This window comes from Equus asinus, chromosome 13, assembly GCF_041296235.1.
Source record: "Equus asinus isolate D_3611 breed Donkey chromosome 13, EquAss-T2T_v2, whole genome shotgun sequence".
Taxonomy (NCBI): Eukaryota; Metazoa; Chordata; class Mammalia; order Perissodactyla; family Equidae; genus Equus; species Equus asinus.
This window is the reverse complement of record NC_091802.1, coordinates 24,262,312-24,285,876: the sequence shown is the minus strand read 5'-3', so window position 1 is coordinate 24,285,876 and position 23,565 is coordinate 24,262,312. Positions and strand designations below refer to the sequence as shown.

At 42.7% G+C, this 23,565-nt stretch overlaps 1 protein-coding gene across 9 annotated transcripts in view; it reads left to right on the top strand.

Moving 5' to 3' along the window:
- Nucleotides 1–23,565, top strand: part of RFFL (ring finger and FYVE like domain containing E3 ubiquitin protein ligase) — a 64,999-nt gene that overhangs the window by 13,624 nt on the left and 27,810 nt on the right. The window contains exon 1 of one of the 9 annotated variants that reach the window (XM_070482787.1): nucleotides 5,219–5,430. The exons of 4 other annotated variants lie outside the window; for them this stretch is intronic. In XM_070482787.1, coding sequence (XP_070338888.1) covers nucleotides 5,334–5,430 — 97 coding nt within the window. In that variant the 5' untranslated portion in view covers nucleotides 5,219–5,333. 4 more of the 9 variants (XM_014862207.3, XM_070482788.1, XM_070482789.1 and 1 more) reach the window with 4 other exon arrangements.

The window sequence follows — 23,565 nt, the reverse complement described above, 5'->3', positions numbered from 1 at the left end:
GAACCTTGGGGGAAGCCAGAACTGTGAGCAGTCATCTTTAGTGAATGTCTAGTCCTTCGGGTATTTGTCTGCTCGTCAGGTGCTTAGTCAGATGGAGTGTTTCCTTAAGTGCTCCTGAAAGGCACAGTTCAGTCTTTATTTTGGAATGTCTCCTCCTGTCTTCTCTCCCTCTTGCATTACTTTGATTACCTTGATGGGACATCCAAGCTGTGCAGCTCATCCTTTTATTTCCATAGCCTACAGAAACCAGTTTGAAGATTAATTGTAGGTGAACAAGTAATCTTATCTACTTGGCTGGAAATCTCCCGTCAAGATGAAACACACGTCACCAAAGGCCTCCTAGACTTGGGGATGTGAACAAAGGTAACTTAATCTTGTGGCGTTTTTAATGGAAACCAGGGTGAAAGTTTAGGAAGTTTGACTTATTGGAGACAGGGCACGAGTCTGAGGAGAGAGTGGGAGTGGGAGGGGCAGGAGTGTGTGTAGAGGAGAAGAATCAAGAGGTGTACAATAAAGAAGATTTATGAATTCAGGAAGTCGTCAAAGTTGAATTACAGAACCTTTTGTTTTGGGAGAGTAGTTACTGGGGGATAGGACAGGAGCTTGCTAGTCACTTCATTGAAGCTGTTGGCCTTGTTTAAGGGATGGAGTTTGACAAGGGCCTTTCCCCTGCCCTTCTTCTGTATTAGCAGCTCAGGAAAAAATGAAGAAATAGCTTTGTAGAGAAAATTATGCCCATCACATGCTTCCAAGATTGCCGTTGCCAGGTTTCTAAAGTGAGCTCCTCAAGAAAGCAGTTTGGTTACGTTGCTGACTTCCTTTCTCCCAATCTTGTCATCAGGTCCTCAGACTGTGTCTTCTCAGCCTTGGATTCTTCCTTTTCCTGCAGGTTTGCTACTCTGTCAATCCCTGACACTTAGGAACCTAGAATTTCACTGTGCCTGAGGAAGGCTGATATACCCGCGGTATTGGATACCTTTCTGAACTATGGAGTGTTATACCAGAGTGGATAATAGAGTGCCCCCAGTCACACTATGGAACAGATTCTGGTAACTGCACCAGCAGGGACACACTCTGTTCCCGTGCCCTCACGCAGCTCAGGGGTGATTTTGCTGCAAAGTGCTGTGAATCGGGTTGAACCTCACGCAGTGCCGGTTCCTATATCTGAACATGAAAGTGGCTGGTTAAAGATTAAAAGGACTGTCGGGTCCTTCTGGCCCCAAGATGGAATGATCCCCGCCGTGGCGACAGCTTTGGCTCCCAGGAGAGGCCATTTTATACAGCAGGTCTGTGCTTCCACATGCTCCAGTAAGCCTGCGTCGGCTGATGCTCTGGTGATAAGTTGGCATTCGGGTACTCTGAAGACATATGAGCTATATAGCATCCCGTGGTTTGAATTTCTGGGCAGAACTGCCTCATCAGGAAGTCAAAAGCTTCTCCTTTCAAGCCATGCCTTTGGGGAGGTTTTCTCCTTTGTTTTATTTGACTATTCTGTTGAGTCAAGTGAACTTTAATTTTCACAGCCATAAAAATTCCATTAAGCCCCTTGTACTGCATCCCAGGTGTGAAAACGTCTCAGTATAACACCACTATAGGTGACAGCTAAAATCCTTAAGAGTAGTTAGGATAATTGTCTCTGGAGGCTTGAAGAAAATAATGGTCCAATCGACAAAATAAATACAGTTCAATTGTTATTTTCTTGGCGGTTCTTGTGGGCGAGGGGACTGATGTCTAAGGCTGCTCAGTGAGGCGAGTGTTGAGTCTGGTGGTCTCTGAAAAGAAACTTCATTTTACTGTGAACAGTGCTTAGGAAGCATAGTTGTGACCTGTCTCAAAACAGGATCCAGGGCCTGTCTGCGTCGAACCGCTTGGGAGAGGGAGGTGCTTATTAAAAATTCCGACTCGGGGCCTCCCTGTGCTTCTGCTAATTCAGTGTCTGGAACTGGGACGAGAAGTGATCATTTTCAATAAGCACCCCTGTTGATTCTTAGCCCTAGCGTTGATTCTCAAGTATCCTAAAATTTACTTCATTTTTCATCTTTACTTTCCGTCATTTATTAGATGATAGATGTTTGCTTGACAATCCTATTGTCTTTTTGAAGAGGAGGTACTCTAGTTTTAAAAAAAAAGATTATAAGATCAGAACACCGAAGATTAGAATTTGGCAATGTCCCTAATTCTTAACAAAGTGAGACTGCTGCTGGTTTCTGAAAGTTTGGGTTTATCAATTCACTGTCTTCTCAATCAGAAAAAGGATGTGGACATAAGTAAGATAAATTTTGTTAAGAAGAAGAAATGTAGGGGCCAGCCCTGTGACCAAGTGGTTAAGTTTGTGCTCTCCGCTTCCACGGCCCAGGGTTTCGCCAGTTCCATTCGGACATGGCACCGCTTGGTAAGCCATGCTGAGGTGGCATCCCACATGCCACAACTAGAAGGACCCACGACTGAAAACAAACTATGTACCGGGGGGCTTTGGGGAGAAAAAGGAAAAAAAATAAATAAAAAATCTTTAAGAAGAAGAAATGTGCAGTATGGTTTAGGATGTTGGGAATGGGAAAGTAGTGAAAGGGAGGTGTTGAGAGGAACAAGTGAGGAGGAAAACGTTAAAGTAGTTCATAAACGGTAAAAAAATTTTAAACTTTAACCAAATTTTAAATTACCAAGTGATATTGCAATATAAGCTTCTTGTTAGAAAAATCTCAAATACTGATAAAGCTAAAAATATTTCCTTGATCTGCTCCCATTGCAATTCCCCTCCTGGCATGTGTGTCCTTCCATATCTTTGTGTATGTGTTTGGTAATCTTCTATGAATTTGGAAGACTATAAGAATCCTGAGAAAGGAATATTTTTATTTCTCTTTTGACACCTGCTTACTGTTTATAATGGTGAGATCTGTTGCAGGGAGAAAAAAAACCAAATGTGCGCTATAAATGGCATTACATATTTTTGTTTAAAAAGTAAAACAAGGGGTATGAGTGCGTGCAAATTTCTTTTTCTTTTTCTTTTTTAAAGATTTTATTTTTCCGTTTTCTCCCAAAGCCCCCAGGTACATAGTTGTGTATTTTTAGTTGTGGGTCCTTCTAGTGGCATGTGGGATGCTGCCTCAGCTTGGCTTGATGAGGGCTTGCATGTCCACGCCCAGGATTCGAACGGCGAAACCCTGGGCCGCCAAAGCAGAGTGCATGAACTTAACCACTCAGCCACGGGGCCAGCCCCAAGTGTGTGCAAATTTCATACACACACACACACACACACACATATTCAATATCTGTTGTGACCACCCAAAAAAAATAAACCTGTATAACTGGGTGATGAATTACTTGTCTGAATTTTAGGATAATGCATTGAAAGAACTGAAGCTCAAAGCCACAATAATTTTTCTTATTTCTCTTATATTCTCATAATTTTCATATGACCTCATTAAACCTCAAGTGCCTGAAGCCATTAGTTCAGATTTAGCATCTTTTTAAAGCTCTAAACATATATAACTCAGGCTTTCTGGTCTAAAAGAGGGAACTAGGATGGAGTATAGTTATGTTTTGGGGAAACTGATTGGAACTGTACAGAATCCCAAACAAGGAAATGATAAGCTGCCACAGCTCTCCTCACCTGCTAAATGGTGCTTTTCTTAGCAGAATTAGGAAGTTCTGATGCTTCTGGCCCTGACGTTGCTCTTTGTATAATTTACATTTACTTCCTGGGCACAGTACCATCTGGATTTTCTCTTCCTTATTTTAAGTTTAGTATTACAGAATGAGCCAGAAGCTGCGAACAATACTGTGTTTTTTCCAAAAGAGGTTCCATGTTCCTTTATACTGTATGTGCCTTGAGAGGTGCTTTGTGTTAGAACGTTTGTGACTTATCATCAACTACAGAAATATTTTTTAAAGTGTGGTCCGTGAGATAATGGTTGGCAACTGCTGTAAAGATGCTTTTATCATTTGAAAAGGACTAATTAACACATACTGTAGGAAAACTTCTTTAAACACAGCCATGTTCTGAAAAGGAAAATGCTGAAGGGGAGGAAATAAAAGAGAGAACGTTTTACAAAACTTGATAAAAGCTCAGTGTGTCTATCCTACTGGAATAATGTAATTAAGGGAAATTAAATGAGTTGGATAAATAACTTTTAAGTTAGCCCCTGGAAAAGGAATACAATTAAGTAGCATAGTTTTTTAAACCAAAATTCTGATGGTCTACATGTACATTTTAATTAACCTAATAATATTTATTGAATGACAAGCCAGGTTGGCAGCTATATCCAGAGTTGATGCCATGTGAGACCTACCTCGAAGGATGGACGAGGCTAGGAGTGGTAACTTCAAATGCCCATGCTAAGGAATTGCTGGAGAGTATGGGAAATTTTGAGCAGAGAACAGAAGGATCTGACATGAACTTTAATTTCTTTTTCGTCAAATGAAAACACATAGAAAGCAAGGACTCAATCTTTAGTTTTTTTGTGTAGCACCAATGCCAATTCTAGCCTGTCAGGGCAAATTCAATACCAATTAATAGCTCTTGATGAGCCAGTCATTCTAGAATTGATTTTTTAATAAGCTGGCCAATAAATGAGAATCGACATACATTTAGGGATTTTTCTTTTAAAGGCAAATGTTAAGGCGGTTTTCACAGACTCCTATATTCCTTAAGCATCTGGTAGGTATGATGGATAATTTAGCTTTAGCAGAGAGAATGTGGCAGCTGATTAAACAAAAAAACCTGCAGTATGTCTGTCTTAATTAGAGAACTTAAGTTGTCTAAGGAAGTAGAGAGGTCAGAGAAGGCCTAGAGGGGAAAAAGAAGCGTGGGCCCGGTTAGAGCTGATAAAAATTTACTCTCATGATTTGAGCAGCTAGCGATGACTGGGCGAGTTCCCAGGATCCTCTGACCCAGATGTTCTAATTTGTAAGTGCAAAATGATTTCTCTATCAGCCTCTTGGGGAAATCTTCAGAGCTGTGAACCTGCTACCTTGAGTAATCTTGTCCTGAGCCCTAGGCTGTTCTCAGATGAAATTTCAGAAAGTGACCATTGGAGCTTCCCAGGTAAGGGCTCCAGAGGCTGCCGAGTGACCAGCAGTAGGGGAATGAGGTTTACCTGCCCCAGTAATCAGCACTCGATTTTTAAAGAGCGGTGGGGTGCCTTTTCTTCCCAAGGTTGCAGTTGATTGCAGTCGGCTCCGGCTGAGTTGTTTGGGAAATAGGAGTTTTGCCCAGTGTGAGTCAGCACTGCCCTGGGTAAACTGCTTGCTCTGTTGCAATCTTGCTTACCAAAGATACGTCCCCAGGCGGCACCATTCACTTTGCCTGAAAGCCGCCGCTGTTGGTTCCTGAGATGATCTCATCTGAGCGTGGCTCCAAGGACCTCAGCAGCAGGAACAGGAGACAGCTTGCTTTCTGCCGTGGCAATGTTTTGAAACAGGCAAAATCAGGTAACCCCAGACTGTTTTTCTCTTAGTTTTATTAGCTAAACTGAGCTGCAGGAGAAACTGGGAAAATCTCTAGTCTTCAGAAATGAGTCAAATCCTTATCAATTTGGGAATCTTAAAGTTAGTCCTTCAGCTCTTTGGAGGGGGTCTTGAAGGGAAAAGTTTCATTTCATTTGGGATCTGGATGTGGTTTTAGACCTATTTAGACCATTTATTATATAGACCTTAGAGAAGGCAAACACGTTAGGTTTACACTTTATCCATCTTTTGCTCTTATGTTTTCTGTTCTTTTTGTATCTTGTGAGAAGTAGTTTAGTCAAGCTAAACCATTGTTAAAGGAAGAGAGAGAGGCAAACATATGTGCTTATCTACCTAATAACTGTCAGTTTGGAATTGTAGAGAACACTGTCTTATGGGTGAGTTTCCATATTCCTTTCTGAGGTGTTATGAAGAGCCCCTCCTCATCCCTAATTCTGTTCAGGCTGCTGCCCTATTTCCCACCTGCTCTTCACCTCTTACTCTTCTAAATTTTCAGCCTCATCTCTAGGGAGTTGCCCCCCTCAACATTTACTTCTGCTCTTTACAATTACCCCCAAATGGTTCATGTTATCTTTCATCTCAGGCCTTTCCACAAACAAGACTTCTCTGAAATACCCTGCCCCAACTTTCCCTAGCCGCCTGGCTTGAGCCTAGAAGTCACTTCCTTGAGGTCTCTTCTTACTCACTAGGACTGGATGAGTACTCAGGAGAGCCTTGGGTTGACTCCAGTCTGTTTTGTTAGGATTATAGCCATGGTACTTGGCACATAGTAGGTTCTCATGGGTAGAATGAGGAAGAGCCTGTACGGTACTTCCTCAACTCTGATCCTCTTAGCAACTCTGTTATTTTAGCTTCTATCCCCATTACCCTACTCATCTTTTCCTGAAGATCACAAGTAAACCCCTTGTTACCAAAACTGATGTTCTGGTTTCAGCCTCCATCTTATTTAATCTCTGCCTAGCATTTGGCTTGAAGCACTCTTTATTGAACCATTTCTTTTTTCCCAGCAACCCTCTTCATTTGGCTTGGAGGCCACCTTGTCTCCTCTGAGTTTCTGGAGCATCCTTCCTTTATTCCCATTCTCTTTTGACTATCCCATAAATGTTAAGATGCCCCAAGGCATCTCACTCACGAGGTATCTTTTCACTCTTCCCCCACCTCCTTCCTCTAAGGATCTCAAATGTGCCATAAATTTAGCTATCCTCAGTATGTCTTACCAGCCGAGCTGTCTCTCCCAAACTTCAGATCCTTGTTTCCGACTTGACAAATCTTGACAAACTTTGTCCAACTCGACAGACCTACCAGGGTGTTCAAAAGGCATCTTAAATTCAATGCATAACAACTCGTTATCTCCCCTACCCATATCTCTTATCTGATTTTATTGCTGTATGTTTGAACTCTGATAATTATGTCCACCAAATCTTCCTGTTCATTCTTTTTATGCCTCACATCCTCTAAATATGCTAAATCTGTGGTTGCTAAACCCTTTTGATTATAGTGGAGTAGTGTTTGATGTATGTCTTTTCTTCATTCCCACTGTATTGCCTTAATTTACCAGAGGTCAAAAACTAGACATTTTGTTTAATCTGCCAAGTGACTTAAAACTTTGTGCGTGAATACTTTAAGGCAGGGCCTGCACTCTTCAAAGATTACAGATACCACCGTTCCCCCAGATCTTACACACTAAAGATGTCACATTTTACTCGCTTTGTCTCCAGGAATTTGAGTTTGTAACTTCTGGTTCAGACCCTTATCAAATCTTGACCTGGCTTTTGCCACTCTACCATAGGTCGTTCTTGGCTCCTATTTCTTCATATTGTTGCTACAGTTACCTTCCTAAAGGCCAGATCTGACCTTTTCATTCTTGGGTTTGCAGAGTGCCATTTGTGCCCTGTTTCCTGCTTAGCTTGATAGGTAAAGTCCTTTACACTTTGACCCTGTCCTACCTCTTGCTGTAGCCCGTCTTAGCTCCCGCTCCTTTCTCCAGCGTTTCTCTCCTCTCCAAACCTCATTAAACTCATTTTTTCAGTCCCTGATTAAACCACTTCCTTTTAGGACTCTGTGCCTTTTCCTAGTGGCCTCCCCTTCTCTGCTGGCAAAGTACTCATCTCCTAGGAGGCTTAGTTCATATGTTAAACCTTCCCTGACTTCCTCAAGTAGAGTTATTTTTCCTTATTTGGACTTCCGCAGTCTATCTCTTCCACTAGACTACTGAGTTCCTTGACTGAACCTGGTCCCTGACCTAGAGCCTGGCACCTCCAGACAGTGGCTGAAGTGTGGGTCCCCAGGGTCAATCCACTAGTCCAGATGGCTTTATTAGTCTTGGCAGTATTAGAAAATTCATAAGCTCTCTTGTTAGATGGCATGTTTTTGGTTCCTATTTGATGAACTTAAGCCCGTGGTGCCTATTCTGTATATGTCACCTGAAACCATTGGTAACCATTCAGAGTTAATTTGAAGATTTATAAGGCTTGCTAAAACCTAGTCCCACAATATCACCTAACATTTTTATAGTACTTTACAAAATTATTCTCTTGTGTCATTTTATTTGATACCTGCAATATCTTGTGTTGGGTAGGCTTTATTTTGCCTATTTTACTGGTGATTATAAAGCTACTTCTGACATTGAAGCATACATTCAGGTAAGACTCAGAGGAAAAAAACATGTTTTTACACTGTGTTAAGCAGCTGGTTTGTCTCTTTGTAGTTAAATCTGTCCTATTGGGTTCTGTAGAATAGGTGCCTTTGCTCAATACACAAGTGCTAAAGATCTTGCCTTTTACAAGGCTATTTTATCTTCATGGTAGAAGGAGGAGGTACCCAGAGCCTGCCTAACCTTGTGGAAAGGCCTTGACCGTGGTTAGAGACCTTCACTGAAATTAATGGTGTGCCCACTTCAACCTCTGAAGCTTTTCTATTGTGCTTTAAATGTCTAGAATTTGTTAAAACCTACTGCAATAGTGGAGTGTCAACCCAGATTGATGAGTGAAGGGAGTCATCACAAAATGGAGCAAGCTGAGTGTTAAGAGTAGGAAAGGCTTCACAGTAATTCTAGTAAGTGATTAAGTTTGTAGGGTAATTCACAACTTTTGGGGTCCTAACATGCCGTAGTTGGGACTTTGTGGGATTTGATTATAGAAAGGTGAACCATGAGGGCTAGGAAATAATCTCTGTTAGATACTGGCATGTGGCATCCAATTTTGGTCCTGCCATACTTAAGAGAGGATAAAGATGATTAAAAAATTAAAAAGATAAGTCCTATCATAAGTTTAAAAAAAAAATGGAAAGATTTTCTCCTGGAGAAGGAAAAGCTAAGAGATGGCTTGATTACTATCTTTGAGTACAAGCATAGTTTTTGCCAGGGGGATTTTGATTAATTGTTTTTCATGTACTTCAAAGATTTAGGAGGAAATGGACTTAAATTGAAGGAGGAGTAATTTTAATGAATATGAGGAACAGTTTCTTGATCATCAAAGTTGGGAAAGATTTGAATGACTGCTGAAAGAGAGTGTTGAATTTCTGACTGTTTCAGTTATCTATTCCTGTGTAAGAAATCACCTTAAAACTTTTAGTGGCTTCAAATGACAAACATTTTATTGTTCATGATTCTGTGGGTTAGTAATTCAGGGAAGAGGGAGATATTGCTTTGCTCCATGTGATATTGATTGGAGTAGAGGATCCAACATGACTTCACACACATCTCTGGGGCCTTGGTGCTAGCTATTGGCTGCAACATCTTGGTTCTCCTCCATGAGGTCCATCTGTCTCTTGGCCTCTCATCATTTATTAATCTAGATTGGGCTCCTTTTCATGATGGTTGGTTTCCAAGGGGCCATAATGGAAGCTACAGGGCCTCTTAAGGGCTAGGCCTGGGAGTCATACTTCATCACATTTACCCCATTCTTTTGGTTAAGGTAAGTCACAAGTGTAGCCCACATCCAAGAAGAGGGGACATGGACTCCACCTCTTGAAGGGTTGAGTGTCAAAGTCGCACTGCAGAAGGGCATGCAGGATGGTTGGGATTATTGCGACCAATTTTGGAAACAATTTGCCATACTGACCTTAGAGATTTTTAGTGAGAGCATAATCAACTCCTGTTTATTGAGTAGGTAGTTTGGGCATTTGATTTACAAACTTGGCTGCATGTCAGAGTCATCTGGGAGCTTTTTACAAGCTTAGACTCCTCAGATACCAGACATGTGACTCAGTATCTCCTGGGGATATTGACACATAAGAGCCCTCTATGTCCTTTCTCTCAGGTAGCTATCAATAGAAGGAGGATGGGACGGTGGACGGGAACGAGACAGATCCAGATAGGTGTAACATATAAGGCCAAATGGTAGGCACCTTAAGATCAGCCTGCTGGTCTTCTGCTTCTGGGACTTGGCTGAACCTCTGCCTGGCATGTCCTACCTTCAGTCTGCCTAGTGTAGGTTATATCTCATTCACTCAGCACCTCATCAGAAGAGTGTTTCTTGATACCTCACTTATTTTTTTCTCGTAGTTTCTAGCTCTTTTTCCTTCATAGCATTTATTTTGTTTATAATTAAATAGTTGTATGATTATTTGACAGATGTATAATAGACAAAAATATGCCTGCTTTGCTTTCCAGTATCTAACATAGTTCCTTCCTTATAAAAGGTATTCAGTAAGTATTTGTTGAATGAATAAGTGGTTGATTGAATGCATGAATGAATGAAGTGATATTTGAATTCAGTTTTAAAGAGTGATGAGAATTTTGGGCAGGTGGAGCAAATGAATGGGAAATTCATAGTTCTGAAGTGGAAAGTGTGGATTACATTGCTCATATAATCTCAGAAAATTGGAGGAACTGGTTTGGGAAAAGATGAAGGGTTTGGCTTTGAGCATACTTGGTATGCTGAATTTGAGGTCTGGTTATCTAGCAGGCATTTAGAAATGAGGTGCTGAGACTGAAGGGTGAGATTGATTCTCGATATTTAGATTTGGAGTCATCTGACTGAGGACTATGGAATCTATTCATTCAACAAATACTTACTGAGCTTCCACTGTGTGCCAGACAACTGCATTCTAGGGAAAGTGAGCTGAAGTCTGACTGGTAAGGAGCCAGCTATGGAGAGTGTTCCAGGCAGGAAAGGAGCCACAAGTATGCAGGCCTTGAGGCAGTAAATAATTTATTATTTTTGAGGAGCTGAAGGGGACCACGAAGGACCTAGAGTGAGGTGAATGGGGGTGGGGAGAGGAATAGTGTGAGGTAAAGTAGGAGAGGAAGGCAGGGCCCACATCACTTGGGGCCTTTGTGGGCCATATCGGGAGTCTAGGCTTTGCAGAAAAGCTTGGTGGGAAACCACTGAAGGCTTTAAAGCAGGAGAGTAACAAGCAGAGTGTGTTTTTTTAAAGCACAAGGTTACCCTGACTACTGTCTGGAGAATAGAGAGCGACAAAGATGGGGCTAGTAAGGAGATGTTTGCTCTAGCTCTTGAGAAAGATAATGGCATACAAGGCAGGGTATGGCAGTGACACAGCGAGAATAGGATATATTTAAAAAGTAGAGCCAAAATTCACTAGAGAAGGAAACTTAGAATGGTTAGTACAGAGCCCTAGGGGTGATTTAGGGAACAAAAGGAGGAGCCAGGGAAGGACAGAGAGGAAGACTGATGTTTGAGATCAAAGTGGAGTTAAGCTACTGCACTTTCAGTGGGAGCCGAAAGGGAAGGAGCCTGGGAGAGAGGCTGGAGGAAGGAAGCGGGTAGGCCATGGGGTTATGAGGTTGCAGGGAGGTCATGAAGGTGAGGATTATACAGAAGCCATGCATTCAGCCATCAGGAGATCATTGGTGACCTTGGAGAAAGGGCCTTTAGTAGAGTGGAGCGGAGCTAAGGAATAAGTGTGTGACACAGAAGTGAAGCAAAGTATCAGCTACTCTGGTGGGGAAGTTGGGAATTGAAGAGAAAGGGAGACGGAGCAGAGAGCTCACTTTGTGCAGACTTGCACAGAGAAGAGTGTGTGTGGAGGCAGGCTTTTTAAAACTGTAATGGACCAATACTTACTGAGCATCTGCTCTATGCCAGTCACTGTACTAGGAGCTGTAACAAGTCTATTATATTTATCTTTGTCTTTAAACAGTTGGCCTAATAGAGTAGTGACCTCCAAAATGAATTTCCAAATTCTAGGGGCATATGAATCCTTCTTTTGGGGTATGGGAAGGAAATATTAGAAAAGTTTTTCTATGTTTTTAACTTACCCTTTGAAATTTCTTTTAGATAGTGTTATGTTTTAGATAGAACATAGTATATTTGTGTAGTAGTACTTGTCTAATTTGCTGTTAAATATAGATGTAGATTGCTAAACTTTTTTTTTTACTTATCAAAAATGGTAGACTTACTGGTCTAGTGAATAAAGGGGAGTTTTTGAAATGGAGAGAAAAGAAGAAGCACAGAGAAGGATGGGAAATCAACATGCCAAGTAGTCTGCACATTGTTTTAAATCTCTTAAGAACTCCTTGAAGTTATTTTCCCCATTTTACAGACAAGAAACTGAAGACTGAAGAATTTAACTTACCTGAGGTTACACAGCTGGTTAAGTGGTAGAACTGGAATTTGAAACCAGGTCTGTTTTAATTGATAGCCTTATCACCTCACTTATTCTTCCCCCTCTTCATCTGCTTAATACTTTTTCATATTTTTGCATTTAATTCTCCCAGTGATTCTATAAGGAACGTATTAATATACCCGTTTTGCAGTTGAGGGATCTGCGGCACAGATGAAACGTTAGTGCCTGGTCACATACCTAGTGTGTGGCACCAGCTGGACTCCTGCTTCCAGTGTTCTTTCCACTGTGCCACCATTGCCTCCCAGAATAGGTGGACAGAACTCAGTTGAATTGTTTCGGTGAAGTAGGTGAGGAGGTTTTGGTTATCCAACGAAGAAGGAGTAGAAGAGAGAATGGGGGTTGGAAGATGACTTAGACAAACTCGAAGACAGTGTTAGTTCCCGTTTTTTGAACACTGTGGTGTTAACGGTTTGCATTAATTACCTCATTAGTTCCCATTTTTTGAACTCTGTGGTGCTAAGGGTTTGCATTAATTACCTCATTTAGATACTCCATTTTACAGATGTGGAAAATGAAGTTTAGGGACATTCAGCACCTTGACTGAGGTCACACAGGAAGACGATGAGTTGCGTCTGACTCCAGGCCCCGTATCTTAAACCCTGCACAACACTGCTCTTTGGAGTCACAGTGGAGACATCAACTAGATATGAATAAAAGATTTCCCAGCCCAGTGTTGGCTTGATCTCAGTCGTGTGAATTTGTTGGGAACCCAGTGAATAAAAGTCTTCTGACTTTTCTTTAATACTTGGTAGCTCAGATGTGGAGAGATTGGGGAGCGGAGAAGAGAGGGGAGGAAAAGTGCAGAATAAGAGTTCAATAAATCAGAAGAGGGCTTCAGGGTGCAGGAATGGCAGATTGCAATGGATTGTGCTGTTAAAAAAAGTTGTGTTTGAAATTCATTCTTACAGTAAATATCATGCTTCTGTGTGATGCAAGGTATGCTGGGATATGGAGGAAAGAATGCAAAGATGGATAAGATGGGATCTTTGACCTCTAGAAGGTTAGAGAGGAAGATATAGTGCTTCATCATAGTGCATAATTGAAGGGTATGTGAGAGATGAAGGTGGAGGACAAGTATGAGAAAGTGTTATCCAAATTGGCTTGTAGATTGAGGGTAGCATTAGGTAGGGCTGGACTGGTGGGTGACATCTAGCTTCTCAGGAAGACCCCTCAGGGTTTAGGTCACTATGATTTAGGTCTGGTTCTCAGGTAACAAAATGTATTTTGTTTTGTAGCTGGAAAAGATCATTCTTATGGAGACAGGATTTTATTCAGACTTGAGTGACTGTGCTCAGAATGGAATGCCAGTTTATTATTTGAGTGAAGGATGATTCCTTTTTGGTTAACAGGATTCTGGATTTTGCTAGGATATTGCTTTTCAATACCAAGAAAACTGAGAAATGAAATTTAATAATATTGTGCTTGCTTGGTGAGCATGGAATAATATGATAGCATACTTTGTGGGGGAGAATACAGTTACCAAAAAGCTAAGATTATTGATTGCTTACTATATGCTAGGTTTTATACTAAGTGCTTTGCATACAGTAGGACATTCAGTTCTCCCAATGGTCCTCCTGCAAAGTAGGCACAATTATCCTCAATTTACAAATGAGGAAACCAAGGCTCTTTCCAGGCTAGTAAGAGCCTGAGCTGAGATTGGAACCAAGTCCCTCTGACTCTAAGACCCCAGACCCCAGCTGCTATTATATGCTGTTTCCTTTAAGCTTCATAAAAGAGCCTTGTCCTCCTGCAGAAAAGATGGTGTATCACCTGGTTCCAATATTTCTCTGCCTTGAGTGATTCTGGAATCAAAATGGCTCCCTCTATTTTTCTAGATTTTTCTAAGTCTCTTTGTTGACCATACTTGGATGTGGTCACATTCTTTGTTTAAATATATTAATGCCATCATCCAAGCCTTTCCGTCCTCCTTTCTTCTTACTTTGGTTTGGAAGACATCGTATCTCTTTGGAGGGACTTTTCATATCTCTGCACCCATTGATTTTGTGTTGATTTCATTATTTTAATTTTATGGGTTAAGTTATGAGATTTCTCCTGACTAGTCAACCCCCCCCTTCCTTCTCCACTGCATTTAAATTCAAATTCTGAGTCTGATTTTGGAATACTCAGTCTGGCTCCAATCCAGCTATCCAGTTTAGCCATGGCTCTCTGGATTGCTAGTTATTATTATTACCATCCCTCCCTTATGACTCAATCAAATCCAGTTACTCATTGTACCTATATGTCCTTGATTTCCTGGTAGGGTGTCCTTCTTTCTGTTGTGTTTTCAGCTTGGAATGTCATTCTTCTATGAAGCCTCCTTGTCTGATCCCTCACTGGGAGTAATCTCTTCTCCTCTGGGTCTCATAGTAGAGGATTCTCTTTTATGTCTTCTTTATGGCACAATACACTTTCTGCCATATATTTCAATTGTTAGTGTACATGCCTTTCTGTCTCCTACTAGACCAAAACCTCACTGAGCGTGTCTGATTGACCTTTGTATCTCCTCTAATATTGTGTTCAGTTCCCTGCACATAGTGGGCATCTGATATCTGTGGGATGAATGAATGAATGGATGAGCAGGATTTCGGATTTAAGTTTCTGCTCATTGGTTTAGATTTTCCCCCCTTCTTTGCTTTTATTTTTCCTTTCCCATTTCCTTTTCTTTTCTGTTAAACTTGCTGTGTTTTCCCTTGCACTGACTCACCAAACTTGTCTTCACCACTCCCTTTTCTTACCCAGATTTTGCCTCATTCTTTCCCCATTAGCAGTCACTGTGTGGGAGTGCCACATGCTGCTGGTCAAGATTTTCTCCATCCTTTTGTGGCTCTAGTCTCTCCAGGAATCATATGACCAGCATGGGAACCGAGTGGTGATTACATTGAAATCTTAATAAAAAGACCATGTGTAAAGAACGGTCCTTAAGGTTTGTTAGTATATTGCTTTCAAGTGGAAAACTTTCTGACTGACATTTCAAGGGAAAGGGAAAAACATCCTTGGGTACTTGAGAGGTAAACCAAGGCGTATATTCACCCTTTGGACTCTGGGATGTTAGAGGCATCTTATTTGACCAAAGAAATGATGCAGGAAGCCACAGAGGCTTCTCCTCTTAGTACTGAGTCTCCGAATTTTTTCAGCAGCTGGAGTAAACATTAGAGATTACAGTAGTCCAACCCTCCTGTTTTCCAGATGAGAAAACAGACCCAAAGAAGCTAAATGACATGTCCGGAAAAACTGGCGTATTCCGGTGCCGGCCCCATGGCCAAGTGGTTAAGTTTGAGCACTCCGCTTCAGCGGCCGAGGCTTGTGCTGGTTTGGATCCTGGGTGCGGACATGGCACTGCTCATCAAGCCATGCTGAGGCGGTGTCCCACATGCCACAACTAGAAGGACCCACAACTAAAATACACAACTATGTACTGGGGGGCTTTGGGGAGAAAAAGGAAAAGTAAAATCTTTTTTTTTTTTTTTTTGAGGAAGATTAGCCCTGAGCTAACTGCTGCCAATCCTCCTCTTTTTTCTGAGGAAGCCTGGCCTTGAGCTAACATCCATGTCCATCTTCCTCTACTTTATACGTGGGATGCCTGCCACAGCGTGGCTTGGCAAGTGGTGCCATGTCCGTACTCGGGATCCGAACCAGCGGACCCCAGGCTGCTGAAGCAGAACGTGCATACTTAACTGCTGCGCCACTGGGTCGGCCCCGAAAAATAAAATCTTTAAAAAAAAAAAAACAAAGAAAACTGGGATCTTCATTGCCCACCATTTGCTCCCAATACTGAATGCGGCTTGGGGGAACCACTGGCTCTTTGAAAGCAATGGAAGTTTCACTTGGAGGCTTCAGGTCTCTGAAACGGAAGCCTTTTGGCTGGCCCTGTAGCGTAGTGGTTAAGTTAGCGCGTTGTGCTTTGGCGGCCCAGGGTTTGCTGGTTTGTATCCTGGGTGCGGACCTTTGCCTGGCTTATCAAGGCACTCTGGCAGGTGTCCTACGTATAAAATAGAGGAAGATGGGCACGGATGTTAGCTCAGGGCCAGTCCTCCTCAGCAGATGTTAGCTCAGGGCTAATCTTCCTCAAAAAAATAAAATAAAACTGAAGGCTTTTGCAGTGCTGAACAGTAGGCTCCGGTTGGCCTGGGGGCAGTGTTCACCGGAAGGGCCCTTTTAATTGTCACGATCTCTTGGGGTGGTTCCCTTTTGGGAATGTGCTCAGTGGGGACTGGCTGACAGAAAGCCGTGTCTTCTACATTTGAAAAGAGGCCAACGTTCAATAATAAAAACATTTCCAATTTTTCTTGTCCTTTTTCCCAGCCCTCATACTCCAAGATTTGGTTCAGGCTTAATTTTCTTATCTCAGCACGATTTGTGTTAAGTTTTTATTGTTTCCTTTAGGTCAGATGTCGGTATGAAGCGTGGGAAGTCCAGAAAATATCTTAGAGGCTCATGATGGTTTTTGTGCTTTTCAGGTGAATCTTTTGCTCAACTCATAGAATAATGTATTTTACTGTCACTGACATACTGTCGAGTGAACCACTTGTCGGCAGATATGAGAGGTTACCTATTTGGAGTAGGGAGCTGCCGTGTAAGGAGATCAGACAGCCCAGAACAGGAAGTCAAGTGCAAACAGGATGTGCTTGTCTTCCCTGTGACTTGTGTGTTGAAACTTGGTGTGGTTAAAAAGTCAAGACTTCTGATATTTGAGCTTGGCTGAAGAAGTCTCTCTTTCTGGTTTGGGAAGGAGCTAAGGTAACTAGTCCTTTACTGCCCTTGCCTTTGAACAGGTGCATGTCTTCTACGGGTCAGGTCATTCTTCCTGGTGCATGGTGGTTCTTCCTGGCTTGCACCATACTGCATCCTTAGGTTTTATAAAATGAAACCACTGAATTGACTGCCGATCTGGTACTTTTGGTAGATGTAGGATTCAAGCTGTGCTTAGCTATTTATTTATTTATTTATGTTTTTGAGGAAGATTAGCCCTGAGCTAACATCTGCTGCCAATCCTCCTCTTTTTGCTGAGGAAGACTGGCCCTGAGCTAACATCTGTGCCCATCTTCCTCTACTTTATATGTGGGACACCTACCACAGCATGGCTTGTGAAGTGGTGTCATGTCCGCATCTGGGATCCAAACTGGTGAACCCCGGGCTGCCAAAGCGGAATGTGTGCACTTAACTGCTGCGCCACCGGGGCTGGCCCCGGCTATTTATTTATTTATTAATTTAATTTTTTTTTTTTTGAGGAAGATTAGCCCTGAGCTAACTGCTGCCAATCCTCCTCTTTTTTCTGAGGAAGCCTGACCCTGAGCTAACATCTGTGCCCATCTTCCTCTATTTTATACGTGGGATGCCTACCACAGTATGGCCTGCCAAGTGGTGCCATGGCCGCATGTGGGATCCCAACTGGCAAACCCCAGGCCCCCAAAGCGGAGTGTGCGCACTTAACCACTGAGCCACCGGGCCGGCCCCTATTTATTTTTTAATAACAATGGGAAATCTTAGCCTATAATTCACCAGCCTTTTACATTATGGATTCCTTTTGTAGGACTCTAGGATTTCTAGCACATCTTTTTCTTTGGTGAGGAAAATTGGCCCTGAGTTCACATCTGTTGCTAGTCTTCCTCTTTTTGCTTGAGGAAGATTGTTGCTGAGCTAACATCCCTTCCAGTCTTCCTCTATTTTTTGTATGTGGGATGCCACCACAGCATGGCTTGATGAGCCGTGTATAGGTCCATGCCTGGGATCCGAACCTGTGAACCTGGGGCTGCTGAAGTGGAGTGTGCTAACTTAACCACTACGCCCCTGGGCTGGCCCGTCTAGCACACCTTTTGAGTGTTTCCTGAGTGTGGTAGTTTACAAATTACCCTGCGGCCTTTTTAGTCTTTGAATTGAAAATTTCCCTGCGTGTTGGAGGCTGGATCCGATGCTAACTGCTGAACTGATTTACTCCTAGGCAGGTCTCTGGAGAAGAGATTGAAGAAGTGATTTGCTGGGCTCGGTCACTCAGCTGATAAACAGTCATAGGCACTCCTGTTTTCTGAACCTCCCTCCCATTCCTCGTTGCTTCCCACTGTGAAGTCTGCTGTATCTGGTGTTCACTGGGGGCTGGCTTGGCTGTAGACTAACTATAGCCAAGTGATCTTGGGATCTTGGTGGCTTATTATAACCACTTGAGTTATTTCAGATTAGGTCTGTTCTGATGGTGTCAAACCATAATATGGGGCAGGTAAAGCTCTGGGGAATGTTTTTTGTGCATTCTGCATCCCTACTATGTTGCAAAGAAGACTGTCCTTCCACTTTGTAATTCTGGGAGCAAATGGGTGAAGTAGCAGCACATCTCAACATCGATGAGAACAGCATTACTTCCTGATGCCAGCACAGGTGTCTTTTTTCTCGAATCTATCAAGGAGTCATGAATATGAGCCAGTTTGCACTTTGTTGTGGGATGTAGGCAAAGAGTAAAACCTGAGACCAGGTTAAGCGCAGGTATTTTCAAAAGGAGAGAATACGCAAGAATACAAAGGTTTTTTTTGTGGTACTAGGCGAACTAGAAATCTCCCTTTTTGCTCCTTGGGATAGATACTGGGCATATCACTTCCTGGCAGGAGCAGAAAACATTTCAGAAAGTCAGCATAATTTTCAGATTGAGATCAAACATCAAACCCAGCCCAAGAAGGGGGTGGTTAGTCTGAATTCATCCTGGGTTTATCACAAAATCCTATCTGACGTTAGTGCAGTGCAAGCAGTTGTGGAGCACCAGGTGGGGGCCGGGTGTATGTGTGTTCGGTTCTTCTCAGAATTTGGTGGACAAGAGAGATTGAGGAGCTAAGGGAGGAAGTCTAGACTGGCTGGGCTGTGGGAAAAGAGACAAACTCATTAGCAATTGGATAGAATTAGGAAGAAATGTAACAGGCTGGGGCTGCACGGAGGATAAACCACCTCTGAGCTGTTCTTCTGGGGTTATAAAATTAAGAGCTGGTGGGAGGAGCCTGGAGTCCTGTAGTTCTTCGAGGATGATTGGAAAACTAGATGGAGCCTGATTAAAGGTATCAGCATGTCTTTAAAAACAAAAAGTAGGATAGGGGATAGAGCAGAAAAATTTTGTCACTTTAAACAACCTTAAAAAAGATTTTCTTTGAATTATTTATAGCCAGCTCTATTTCTTTTTTCTTTTTTTTAAAGAATTTATTTTTCCTCCTTCTCCCCAAAGCCCCGTGGTACATAGTTGTATATTTTGGTTATGAGTGCTCTAGTTGTGGCATGTGGGATGCCGCCTCAGCATGGCTTGATGAGTAGTGCCAGGTCGGCGCCCAGGATCCGAACCGGTGAAACCCTGGGCTGCGGAAGCGGAGCACACGAACTTAACCACTCGGCCACGGGGCCAGCCCCTATAGCCAACTCTTATTGAGCATCTGTTCTTTGCTAGGGGTCTGGAGTAAATGATTCACATGCATTATTTTAAACCTTTCAGTTACCCTTTCATTGCAGCAGCTTCCCTTGGTTTTGAGGAAATTAAGGTTTAAAGGGATTAGATAACCCAGAATCTAGAGTCCACATTCATCCCACACCGCAGTACATTTGCTACAGTAACTTTCATGCAGTCCACTTTGGAAAGGTAAAGTGCATGATTGTAATTTTGATCCTAGGCAGAATTCCTGTCTTTTCCCAGGGCCCAGGAGTGCCAGAAACCCTCTCTCCTTGTCCCTGGCTTCGTGAACATTTTTACCCATTAGTCGGACACTGTGATAATATCTCCTGAAAGCAGCTTCTTCAGTCAGAGGGTCTGCAAGAGCTTATGTGGTAAATCCTGTTTCCTGCACAAGAGTATGAGTGGGATCAGAGTCTCTTTATTCTTGATGAGCTTTGTCATCGGTTTTGGTGGAAGAAGGATCCTGTGATAATTAATTAAACTACAGGTCCATTTATTATGTTTTCAGCCTGGTTACAAGACTTTCCTCTGAACGGCTTTCTTTCCTGATTGACTCCCCTTCGGGGCAGAATGCCTGGGCTGAAATTAAATGTGTAGGCTTCTCTGCTGCAGTCTTCAATCTGTCATCTCTCCTAACTGCCACGCTAAGAAGCAGCCGTTTGATTGGTCAGCCCCCGAGGGTGAGATTTTGGCACCGCTCCATTGGTTAGAATGAGTTTTCCCTGAACTTCACAGCAGATGCTCAGGTCCCTCTGCACATATTTGTCATAGACTAGTTGAAACCAGGCAGTTTCCAAGAACATGTATGACTTGTGATTATTATGTATGTTTTTAAGTTGTTTACAGCAGTTACCACTTCAGGAAAAGAGCCGATTTATTACTAGGGGAAAAGTGAAATCTCTCTCCTTTCCCCCTTTTTCATATTATCATTCTAACACTTTATGCTGCAGGACCCTCTGCCGTTCTGTTTCTTGCATCTTTTTGTCGTGCTTCTGCCTCCACCTTGCCTCGCTGTGTGTGTGAGTAGCAACAGGCAAAGCTCTACTTAGACCTGGGCGTGCTGGTCGAGGTCTGTCTGATTGCCATCATTTCTTTTCTCTATTTTACTTCTCCATTTGTTGTTTTCATTTTTATTTGTATTCTTGGAAGTTCTCATCGCAGCACCATTCCAAACCAAAGCCCCCAGGAGGGCATTGAAGCCCTCTGTGCCTTGTGACACAGTGGGGGATGGAAGTGTTCATCTTCTTCCTCCTCAGGGCTCTCCCTTTCTGTTTTTCGAATGCTATCATCACTGACAACTGTAATATTTTTCTGTTTCTTTTAGAAGGTCTGTCTGTTGCCCTTCTTTTCTTGTTTTTCAAGTAATTTTAGCAGACACTTAGGTTATCTTCAGCCTGTGTAAGGTAGCGGTGGGACTATTACTATTAGGCCTTTCCTTAAAGGTATTGCTGTGGTTATATGGTTTTAAAACTCTTAATTTGCTGATCACTCTGGAATTACAGTTGTGGAGTTTTTAAGCATGAATTTCTGTCCCCTTTTTCTTTTAAAGCTCTAATGCTGTTATCATAAGTAATATTTCAACAAATACCCAGTGATCACCTTTACCTGGCACTAAGTCTGGGAGTAAAGCTGTAAAGTAGACGTGCTCTTACTTCCTTGTTTCACTTTTCACATCCTAACCACAGGAGAAGAAAACTTGAAACAGAATGATTTGGTTTTGGCCAGTTGGGTAAGTACAGTGCTGCTCTAGTGCTCATCCTCTCGGAAGGTAATCGCCACGCATGAGGGACCTTGCCTGGTTCTGTTCCTCTTGGAACCCCAGCGACTGGGAGAGGGCTTGGCGGAAAGGAGTGCTAAATAGGTAATCAGATGAATGAATTAAAGTGTCGGGAGGTGTACAAGATGCTGTGGGAGCAGAGACAGGGTCAGAGAGGGTTTCCCTGAGGAAATACATGCCACGTGAGACAGACAGAGTGGGAACAGTGGTCGAAGCTGAGAGAATAGCTTGAGGGAGGTTCCTAGAGCCAGAGAAGCCTGGCGTTTGAGGGACCGAAAGAATAGGAGGATAGCTGGAGCTGAGGTTGAGGAATGAGCTCCAAGGATTTACTTTCATTTTCTTTAATGGTTACCAGTGAGAACGCTTATTAAAAGGAAGGTAATAGAGCATTAGTTGTAGTTGAGACTGTTAAGTCAAAACCCTCCCTCAGCTGGAGCAAAGGTGGGCAAGAATAGAAACTGAAACACATCTTATATGCCAGGTTTGGGCCTTATCTTTAGAAAGTTGCACGTGTATCTTTAGCACTAGGGCCCCGAAGTCCTAGTCAGTAGGAAATGCAGATGACTTACTGGATGTATAAATTAAACTTCTGGATTCCCAGGGAGGGGTTTCTGTTACATCTTTTACAAGGTCCTCAAGTGTTGCAAGGTTGGCTTGGCAGGTAGGTGTCCCTTTCTGGTGTCCCTAGAAGGGAGTAGAAGCTAGTATTAAATACTTCCTCCCTGCTGGCTACTTTGGTTGATATCCGTTGTCTTCTCCCACAGTCAGTCTGGTAACTGCTCTCCAGTACACAGGCCCTTGAATGACTAGTGCTGAGGGTCAGGAGTGTGGGTGGTGAAAAAAGTGTAGGATCACAATTAGTCAGAGAACTTGGGCTTAGATCCTGACACGCTCCAGCTGTGTGACCCTGGGCCAGTTACCCAGTCCTCAGGGCCCAGCCTCCTCAGTACAAAATGAACATTTTCATTCTGAATTTTGCAGCGTTACTGTATTAAATGAGACAGTAGATGCAAATGTAACAACTCACTTGGCACATGTTAGGTGTTTTGTAGAGTTTTTACTTTTTCCTTAAAAAATAAAATTTCCTAGGATCATCTGAGAAGGGACTTCAGGACCCCGACTCTGAATAACTCCCCCAGTTTTCCCCTTGTCTGCCACCTGAAATAACAGCCAGGAGATTCTCTCTCTCACCTCAGGCTTTGATCGTTATATTAGAGTGTAATCGGGAACCGGAGGAGAGAGGAGACAGAGCCCTGGTGTTGTTGCTGTCTTTGCCATCTCAGCGTGAACAGGTTCTCTGAGGCTTGTTTGGAGAGAGGCAAACATGGACTCCTCCTCAGTCCCGTGCTGTATTACAATGCCTACCATTTACCGCATGTCTAGTACTGCCTTCTGTTCTGTAAGTAAGGTTGAAAGCCCAGTGAAGCTGTGCTGCCTCGTTATGCTGGGCACCTACTCTGTATCCAGCCTGTGAGGTGTAGGAAAGTTTATTTCTGTTATGCTGAAGCTCAGAAAGGCAGCTTTCTCAAGCTCATCCCGGTACTCAGTGTTAGAGCCAGGATTTAAGGTCGAGTCAGCCTCAGTCTAAAACTTATTTGGGAACTTTCTTTTTTTTGCTGTTCCATTTTCTAAAAATTTAGGCCTAAAATAAAATTCTTCTTTAGGAAATAGACATTATCCATTACCCACATCAAAAGGACTACCTTGGAGGATAGAAAATGTCTGCTGGGTTTTAAAGCATTTGGAAATATCATTTTCCTCACTGTGTCCCGGCCTTGTGGACTGTACCTTGTTACGTCTGGCTGGTACACCACTTCAGGAGGGGTGTTGATCTGATTCAGGCTTTGGGTTCCAAAGTTCCATGATATACTTGTCTCCTCTGTGACTTGGGTGTTCTGAATTCTCTATTCTGAAATGAGTATCTCAGAAATAATCTCAGTATCACAGAGAACATGCCTCATTGTCCCACACCCAGGAAGTGAGACCAGTCTGTGCTGTGTTCACTCTGCTTACTTACAAATGCAGCAGTTGCCCTATTGTATGCTATTGTGTTGTCACCAGCATTTTAAATCTTCCCCTTCTGAGGTGGCCACCTCCGGCAGGTTTACTGGAAAATTCCAGTTGTGACTCTGAGGTTATGTTTTAAATTAAACAGTTTCAAGGGAGTTCAAGTTTCTTTTCAGACTAACTTGTTTTTTAAAAGTAAGCAGCCTTCAACGTTTCGAGATGATTTTAAATTTCAGGTGAGTTCTCAAGATAGCGATTGGTTCTTCATTGTGTGGGTGATGTGATCAGCTGTGCCAGAGGTGCCTCCCCA